The sequence below is a fragment of the Zingiber officinale genome, chromosome 2B (assembly GCF_018446385.1).
Source record: "Zingiber officinale cultivar Zhangliang chromosome 2B, Zo_v1.1, whole genome shotgun sequence".
NCBI lineage: Eukaryota > Viridiplantae > Streptophyta > Magnoliopsida > Zingiberales > Zingiberaceae > Zingiber > Zingiber officinale.
In genome coordinates, this window is record NC_055989.1 from 77,843,544 (window position 1) to 77,852,730 (window position 9,187).

The window sequence follows — 9,187 nt, forward strand, 5'->3', positions numbered from 1 at the left end:
TTCTTAGACGTGCTACATATACAACTTAAAGGCTTTGATCATTAAATCAATATTTTCTTTTGACCTTCTTATTAAATCGATTCATGACCAAGTTAATTATGATTTTGTGAATTTCTAAATCCATCTAAATAATTCCTAATACGGTTAAGGGTTTAGGTGATGATTCATGAATGACTCATAGTTTATTTATTGGTATAATGATGAAGTGCAAATTTTGTTTGTCATACTAAGTTAATTGTTGTTGAAAGAGGAAAGTAGGAAACAACTCTCTGTCACACAGGGTTAAAATATCCCAGTTATGCTTAGGACTCTTGGTCAAATGGCTATTATTAATCCAATATTTACTCATGGTCAGCTACCTCCACGGGTAAGTCATTGAATATGTTTTACTTTTTTTTTTTTTTTGCCTTCCTACTTCAAGATTGCTTAAATGTACTGTGGAAGTTTTTATTTTTTATTTTCAAAATCTATTGATTGAATTAATGATTTGGAGCTAGCCATTCAAATGGTTGAGCATCCAGGGAGGCAATATGCTGCCATTGATCCGAGCCTGGACCTCTGCAGCTTCTGCCTCCCCTCCTATAGTTGCCCTTCCTTGGTAGCACCTGCCTCATCAAACAAAATTATGAAAATGATCATGGTCCGACACAGTATATCTTCCTATTTTAATTCCATGAGTATTGTAAATAATAACAATGTAAAGTTCATATAGTTGAAGATGCATACCCAATATTCAAGGTATGGTCAGCATCAGCCAACAAAAAGGGTGGAGAGGAGGAACTTGTTTGGGCTTGTTCCCAGTGCGGCTGTTGGGTGAGAGCCTTGGCCTTCTGCTTCTCTAGGATCTTGTTTAAATTAAATAAGATTTAATCTCCATGGTGTTCATAATCTATTAATGTTGTTTACGGAGTAGATGAATTGCATTCACTTGGGCAAAAAGGGTCGCAAACTCACTTGCTTCTCCAAACTCTTATTTTGCTCCTGTAGTGCCTTTTCCTGTAAATAAAAAAGAGATGGTTATGCACATGCATGTAGTATTATTATTAACCTAAATTTAAACATTTTAGGCTTTGAAGGATCATGACAATCTTCTATATATATATGTGTAGTATTATTATTAACCTAAATTTAAACATTTTAAGCTCTTGAAGGATCATGACAATCTTCTATATATATATATATATATATATATATATATATATATATATATATTACCTTCCTCTGAAGCTCAGTGATAGAGTCAAACACCACTTGGTTCTGCACCATATAAAGAAAATCATGGTCGATACAACTTCAGAATGTCTTGCTTAACCAACCTTTGTTTTAGCATGAGAAAAGGTCGTGTGGTTAACCTTTCTTGACCGGATATGTTTCAAAGAATTGTCTAGCTGATTTTCTAGCTGTTGGAGTTCTTTGTGGCTCAAGGAATCGAGTTGCTCCCCCATTAGATGCCTGAAGCAATTATTGTAGCAGGGTATCACTAGGTATGCCAAATTATGGAAAAACCTTAGCTCTGATCATATGTTCTGATGAAAAATCTAGATGTAACTATAACGGATTTACCTTTGACTTTTACTTAAAACCTCAATCTTGGCCTTAAGTTTGCCGTATTCTTGATGCCAGTTTCCCTGTATGGTCCTCATGAGAACATTAGTATGAATGATTCAGACTTCAATGCTGAATATTTCACATAGAAGAACAAATATAGGAATTTCATGTAATCTATATAAATAATAAAAAGTACATCTTTATGATTGTTTGTTCCACTTTGTAATCTAGTAGCTTCCCTGCTGGCAAATATCTTATTGTCGGAGTTGTTGATGGAAGGAACATTCGGGCAAATGATTTTGCATCCTCTCTCAGCACACTTGTGAGTCTCGAGGCCATTGTTGGAAAAGGTCGTATATATTGGTGTAATGCCTTTTCTTTCTTTCTAATTCTTGTTTTTCTTCAAAATGCAGCTGATATTATTTAATGTTTGTATGTAGATGTCTCAACTTCGTGTACACGGCTGTCGACCTTGTCAACGTGACAAATTAAACTGGATACTGAGATCAAGGGCTTGCTTTTGTGTCTCCAAAAGTTGATGAAGTAAATGCATTGGCTAAAGTGCTGGCTGGTGAGAAGGATGAGGTAGTTCTCACTGCAAAAGTTATTCATGCTTCCAGGTTTCATAATGATAGCAAAAGCTTATGATATTTGGAGTCTATTAGCTTTTGATGTTGTAAAAAGAATATTTGTGTATTTTATGGATACTGTTGTAAGAACAATATTTATGTAATTTGTGAATATTTGTGTATTTTATGGATACTGTTGGAAGAAGAATATTTGTGTAATTTGTGAATATTTGTGTATTTTCTTGGATATTGTCGATTTTTCACTGTTTCGGAAATTGAATTTATGTCGTTAAACAATACTGATATTACATCGATTTTCCACCGCTGCAAAACCGATCTCATTAATTAATATTACATCGATCGTATACCGCTGCCAAAACTGGTATTATTAACATATAATATTACATCGGTTTTACACCCGATGTCATTAAGTGATACTACAGCGGTTTTAACCCGATGTCTAAAATGACAGACCTTTTACATCGCCTTCATAGACATCGGTCGAAAATGTAATAGACAGCGGTAGAAAATCGATGTCTATGAGGGTTTTTGTTGTAGTGAAGGCAATTAGATAATTTATTAAATCTAACAAATTACAATGAAATTTGCAGATATCGTCTTACAGCAATGCTTGTTTCCTCATTTTGTCATATTTGGCAAACATATCTACATCCTTCTCTGCCTTTTCATCAGAATTATCTTCCATCAATTGTACAATATTAATTTCTTCTTCCATTTCATCCAAATCAATTTTTCCTTTCCCCTTGCCCATAACAACAGATTCTTTGATAACTTTTTTTCCTTCTCCTAGACTTGTAACTTTCTCCGCAGGTTCACTTATTTGTATATTTCTACGCTGCCTCTTAGGTAAAGTTTTGAGCCACAATGGACTATCAATTGGAGTATCCCTGTAATCATAACGACTTCTGTCACGTCCCCTCCTACTTCTTGTTGTAACACCTAAAGGTTCAATTTGAGGATCGTCTATAGGCTCACTATATTGAGATTCCATGCCTTTATTTTCAACTATTTTAAGTAATTCTTTCACCCTCTCCTTAAATTGCATGTTCTTCATTGTTAACTCTTTAATTCTGTTTGCTTGAATAATGCAATTACAACACTCCTTATTAATCTACCTTCCTCCTATAGTGACTTCAGTTTGTGATGCCTCCATTGCATGTGGATTGTCATCAACGCTAGCAAGGTTCTCAACCAATGATTTTTCATCTTGGTTAGGGATTAGGTCAATCACAACCTGTAAGAATATTAAACCACATGTTAAAACAAGACTTTTTAACCAAACTATAGTCAAAGTATTCAAAATTTACCTCTTCATATGAGACTTGGTCAATCAATTCCCTCAGCTTACTAATATGTGAAGGAATATTCCTCCACTTATTTATTCTTGCTCCTTTTATTTTGTATGGTTTTTGGATTGGAACATGCTCCAAAAATCATGCCTGATTCACTATCACAAGGGTTAATTATTTTAAAAATGTCGACAAAATATTAAAAAATTTCACATAAATTATACACTTACTGCCAAAAGACCAGCAAATCCCTTTAGGTAAGGGAGGTTGGTGTTAGACTGTTTTGTCTCAGTTGATGAAAATATGTCCCCAATCTTAGGTAATTATGGAACCATAAATTCATGGATTGCTTCAACCCAGTTGAATCTATCAAGATTCTCAAAATCATCTACTATATCTATAAGACTTAACGGGACCTTATATGTACTAGAAGAAAATAAGACACAAACAAATATATACAAAATATAGAATTTGCAAAATAATAAAACATCATCTTCACCTTCAACGCGATTGCCATAAAATTTAAGCAACTCCTCAATTCTTGATCTAGTAGCTTCTTTTTTGTTTGAGAAGTAAGTTAGAAAGAGATCACTGGATGCTTTAGCTGAATTCATCGGAATTGAAGCTCCTCGGTCTGCAATACCAAGCAGCAATGAAACGTCTCCTCTTGTGAAGCCAACCAGAATACCTGACCAAGTTAAATTATTATTAGACTTCTAACAACACATACAAAAGTATTAGGAACACCGTGGACATGATACGATGTCATATCAAGCACACGTTAGGCTTGATACGACATCGTATCAGGCCTACGTTGGGCCTGATACGGCATCGTATTAGACCCACGTTTAGCAAAAGATTAAATTTTACCATACAACTACTTTGTAATTAAAATACGAAATTATAAATTGTACCTGAGAATCTAAAGGTTTGACTACTTGAATCCCAATTTTGAAATATATTTACCAAAATCCCATGGATGTGCTGTATATTTTCTATGTCCAAAAAATATAAAAGGGTGACTGTTTGATCAACACTATGTGTCGGTCATGTAAAATAACAGACCCTTCATGCATTCCTTTTTTCGTGGATGCTTGAAAAAAACTTTTAACGTGACCGATGACACTATTCCAATGCAGTTTCTGTCCAACATCAACTGAACCCTATCCTTTATAAAAATAAAAAAATTTAAATCATACTAGTTCAGCTTCTCAAGATCACAGAATTTGTAAAATGATAACCTTTACAGCTAATTGATGTGGAGAGGATGATGATACACCCGATCGACGTCTTTGCGCCATTATGATACTAGCTGATTGATGTAAACCCTAGAATCCTTCACTGTTGGCTCGCGAACAGTCCTGATTTTTAATTGAACTGAAATGCTTGATGCCGCTTGAGAAACACTCGAGGTCACTAAACTAGGGTTTCACAAGAGGGAGCTGCACTTGCATGTCACGAAGGAGGGAGGTACACTAATGATCAAATTTATTTTTTTAAAATCAAAGTTATTCAAAAATATGGTTCGGGTGCCTAGGAAATGATGACTGATCATAAGAGATTGACAAGAGAATTATATTCGGTATTACACATCATTTATCTATATCTTTTGATAAATATCAAATGATGATACGCCTTTTACTAAATACAATATATCATGTACACCTTATGATATTTTAAAGAGGTCACACTGCATTGGAATTGTACCTGTCTAATCAAATATCGTGCTAATCTCTGCCACCTCGATTTCAACCATATGTCCACAGACAACCGATGAAACTCAAGGGTAGTACAGAAACTATTGGTTAGAGAAGCGTTTCACGTAACAATTGATCAATTGAGAATCAAAGAACGGATATGACTGAGAACTGAAATACTATCATCCCGTTCAGTATCTCGTTTCCAGTCTAAAAACCTTGTGCTTAGCTTTGACCATTTTCAACAGTACAATTTGGTTGAAGTCCACTTGTATTTAATATTAACCGAGGGCTCCACTGGTTGACAAATCTGCCTGGCTTCATTAAGAAAAAAATGATCACAAATAATATAATGTTGAATATACTCATATTTATCGCATTGGAACTGCAGCGCCTGTTTGTTTATTTATTTTCTCTTAGTTGACTAAACACAAAGTAATTAAATTGAATAAAACAGCTGTCAGCATATTATTAATATGACCATTTTGATCCCATTTGGTCATTTAATAATCAATGATGAAAAACAATATTAAATTATGTATAACGTTAATCATGTCATAAATAAATTATATGAATAAATTCAATCTTGATGTCAAATGGAATCCTATTATGTTGTGAGGTTAGTGCTTAAAGATTTGGAAATATACAATAACCATTACTAGTCAATGCATCTGCTTGGAGCTACAGCTGTAAGCGACTTGATTTAATTTAATATAAATCATAATAATTTTATTTTTTTTAAAAAAAAATATGTCTTTCCATATTAGAAATTATGTTTAATCAGTATTCTAAAAACAATAATTACTTAAAAATAAAAAAACGGCACTACTTTTATAATTGGAATTTATAGAATAAACCCATAGTTCTCCTCTTTCCCTATCCTTCATCTTCGTCATCTTTCCTCCTAGCCAACGCCGGACGGAGATTGGCAGCATGGAGACTGTGATAGCTACGAAGGTTGTGGAATTCGCTTTTAATTCCATCGCAGGAAAGCTAGAGAAGATGCTAGAGGAAGAAGTTGCGTTGCTGGCCGGAGTCGAAGATGAAGTCCGGGACATAGTCGCTGAGCTCAAAACCATCAACTCTTTCTTGACGGACATGTCCACCAGGCGGAATTTGGATGATCGACAGCAGAACTGGGTGCAGGAAGTGAGGGAGGTGGCCTACGATGCCGAAGACTTGATTGATGAGTTCGAGTGCCGTCTCCGATCGATACCCTACGAGGAGCGCGGAGTCAAAGGTCTTTTCATGCGCTTCTGTCGCTGCCTAAAGTCATTGAAAATTCGCCATGGAGTCGCATCAGAGCTCCAGAAATTGAAGGTTGAAGTAGAAGAGATTAGAAAGAGGCATGATCGCTATTCCCACCCAAATGAATCTCTTACAAGCCTTGCCACCGTTACCTGCTTGGACATGGCCGATAGATATTCTGATCCACGGATCATCGGCCATTTTGTAGAGGAAGCTGAACTCGTGGGCATCGTAGAGAGTAGAGAAAAGATCATCGAGTGGACCTTCAAGTGGACTGAGGACACCTACGACGAATGTCGCAAGCTTACAGTGATTTCTCTCGTAGGCTTCGGTGGTTTAGGAAAGACAACTTTGGCTAAGACAGTATATGACGATCCTAGAATCAGAGGCTTCTTCAGATATCGAATTTGGATAGTCGTGTCACAACAATACAACATCAAAGAGCTCCTCAAACAGATTATTCGAAATGTTTCAAAAGATAGCGGTTGGACGACAGACCTGGACAACATGGACGAGTCGCAACTGGTGCAGACAGCCAGAGACCATCTCCATGGATATCCGTATTTTCTTGTTTTTGATGATGTCTGGAGAAATGATACATGGAAAAGCCTGAGCATTGCATTGCCAGACGATTATAACGGAAGTAGGGTAATAGTGACCACTCGCAGCGAGGAAGTGGCAAATATAAGTTGTTCTCGTGATCGTCGATTTATATTTAAAGTCTCTCCTTTATCACCCGAGCAATCTTGGGAGTTATTCTGTAGAAAAGTATTTGAAGCACCAGACTATAATTGCCCTCCAGACTTAGAAAATGTTGGCCGAGAAATCGTGCAAAAGTGCAATGGACTGCCACTTGCGATTGTGACAGTAGGAGGTCTCCTGGCTTCCAAGTCTAATAAAAACCATGAGGAATGGAAAAACTCGCGCGACCACCTTCGTTTGGAGATCGAGCATATACTAGGTTTGAGTTACAATGACTTGTCTTACGATCTCAAGCCTTGCTTCTTGTTCTTAGGCACCTACCCTAAGAATTATGAGATTCCTCGGAAGCACCTGATGAGACGATGGATTGCTGAAGGGATTGTGAGTGGAGTAGGTGGCTTACTCGCTGAGGAAGAGGCCGAGCGCCTCTTCTACGAGTTGGTGAGTCGTAACTTGGTGCAGCCATCACAATTTGATGATAGTGGGACAGTGAAATCCTGTCGCGTGCATGAGGAGATGCTCAATGTCATAATCTCGATATCAAGGAAGGAGAACTTTGCGGTGCAACTAAAGGAGCACCCCACGAATCCGCCACAACATCAGAAGATAAGGCGCTTATCATGGCATGATGGAAACAGTGGACTAGTGCCCAACACTGATCTGTCCCACCTCCGATCCTTCACTGCATTTGGTGACGATATACCACTGAAAGATTATAGAAAGCAAAGGCTGCTGAGGGCAATTGTCCTGGAAGGATGTCGAAACTCGCTTCATCTTCACCCCAAGAGCTTTTCCAAGTTATTTCTTCTCAAGTACTTGTCTCTAAGAGATTCTCGTATCTCAGCGTTGCCAGACTCAATAGGAGCTTTGCAGAATCTAGAGTTTTTGGATATAAGAGGAACTGATATTGAAGAACTACCCAATTCCATCATCAAACTCCAAAAACTGACACATCTGCTTTCTGGTTCTCTTAAGGTATACAACCTTCTAACCTCAGAGGGATTCAAAAGATTGAAGGTCCCGAAAGGAATAAGAAAGTTGAAAAAACTTCGCACGCTTGGAATGGCATGTGCTGATAACGTGCGGTTGCTACGGGAGATCGGTGAGCTTGTCGAGCTCAAGAAGCTTGCCATCTGTTTTGGCATTGATGATCTATCAAGCAGAATGATGGAGGAGATTAACGCCCTGCTCTTTAAGCTCAATCGCAGCCTTCAATCACTAACAATTTTGCATTTTGCAGAGGGCAGTATAAAAGAGGCACTCGATGAGGTAGCTTCGCCACCATTGCTGCTCTGCAAGCTCCAGATAAATGCCCTACTTGCCGGATTGCCTGCTTGGTTTGCATCTCTGGAGAAGGTTGTCGAGATAACTCTGTCCAACACACAACTGCAGCTCCAAGATCTGCAGGTCTTGAGAAATCTCCACACTCTGGTCAAGCTGTTCCTAGGATCTGGGTCATTCGACGATAATGGTGAGGATTTGGTCTTTGATCATGTAGGGTTCACACATCTCAAATTCCTGACAATTCAATCGCAGAGTGTGAATTTCGAAAAAGGTTCAGTCCAAAGGCTCGAAATTCTTAAAATGATTTCTTTCACTGGATATAGCGTCAATGGCATAGAATATCTACATGGGCTAAAAGAGGTTCACATTCATACTGAGAATGGAGATATAATGAAGATGGTCAAAAATATTGCAGCAAATCATTCAAATCATCCCAAATGTTTTGCAATAACAACAGACCCGTTGGCTAAAGGCATATGATTTGACTCAAAGGAAGCAGAGCTTTCTGTCAATGCAAAGATGAAGTTATTAAAAGATCTGGTGTGGTGTGTATTCTATTGTGCTTAATTCTCAAACTTGTTTTCCTATTTAAATTATCCTTTGTTAATCTCTTCCACTATGCCTTGCTTGCTAGTCTTTGTGTTTCTAAAGCAGTACGTAATCTTCAAACATTGCTATTCAAAATAAGAGTGATTATATGAAATCAATATGATTTGGGAGAATATCATTGTACTATACGATTGATATATACCATATTATTCTTGAATTAGGCAAGTAGTACGTGAAAACCAAATTGTAAACATTCTACAGCCATCCCTTCAATGAATTC

General features: G+C 37.2%; 2 protein-coding genes across 2 annotated transcripts; one reads left to right on the forward strand and one right to left on the reverse strand.

Moving 5' to 3' along the window:
• Positions 1-493: 493 nt before the first annotated feature.
• On the reverse strand, positions 494-1,643 carry LOC122048370 (MADS-box transcription factor 14-like). Its single transcript, XM_042609941.1, has 6 exons — positions 1,564-1,643; positions 1,353-1,452; positions 1,216-1,257; positions 955-996; positions 727-845; positions 494-605 (listed from the first exon to the last, which is right to left on the reverse strand). The coding sequence occupies exons 1-6, from the start codon at positions 1,641-1,643 to the stop codon at positions 494-496; spliced, it is 495 nt and encodes a 164-aa protein (XP_042465875.1).
• A 4,352-nt stretch (positions 1,644-5,995) lies between these two features.
• Positions 5,996-8,970, forward strand: LOC122045960 (disease resistance protein PIK6-NP-like). The gene has a single exon (XM_042606413.1). It carries the CDS (start codon positions 6,058-6,060, stop codon positions 8,836-8,838), a length of 2,781 nt encoding a protein of 926 aa, XP_042462347.1. The 5' UTR covers positions 5,996-6,057; the 3' UTR covers positions 8,839-8,970.
• Positions 8,971-9,187: the final 217 nt, after the last annotated feature.

Excerpts from the sequence above, each read along its gene's own strand:
- LOC122045960 (XM_042606413.1), top strand. The coding sequence starts at position 6,058 with ATGGAGACTGTGATAGCTACGAAGGTTGTGGAATTCGCTTTTAATTCC.
- LOC122048370 (XM_042609941.1), bottom strand. The coding sequence starts at position 1,643 with ATGAGGACCATACAGGGAAACTGGCATCAAGAATACGGCAAACTTAAG. Across the intron at positions 1,258-1,352 it reads AACATATCCGGTCAAGAAAG|AACCAAGTGGTGTTTGACTC; the intron begins GTTAACCACACG and ends TATATGGTGCAG. Across the intron at positions 997-1,215 it reads TCACTGAGCTTCAGAGGAAG|GAAAAGGCACTACAGGAGCA; the intron begins GTAATATATATA and ends TTTTATTTACAG.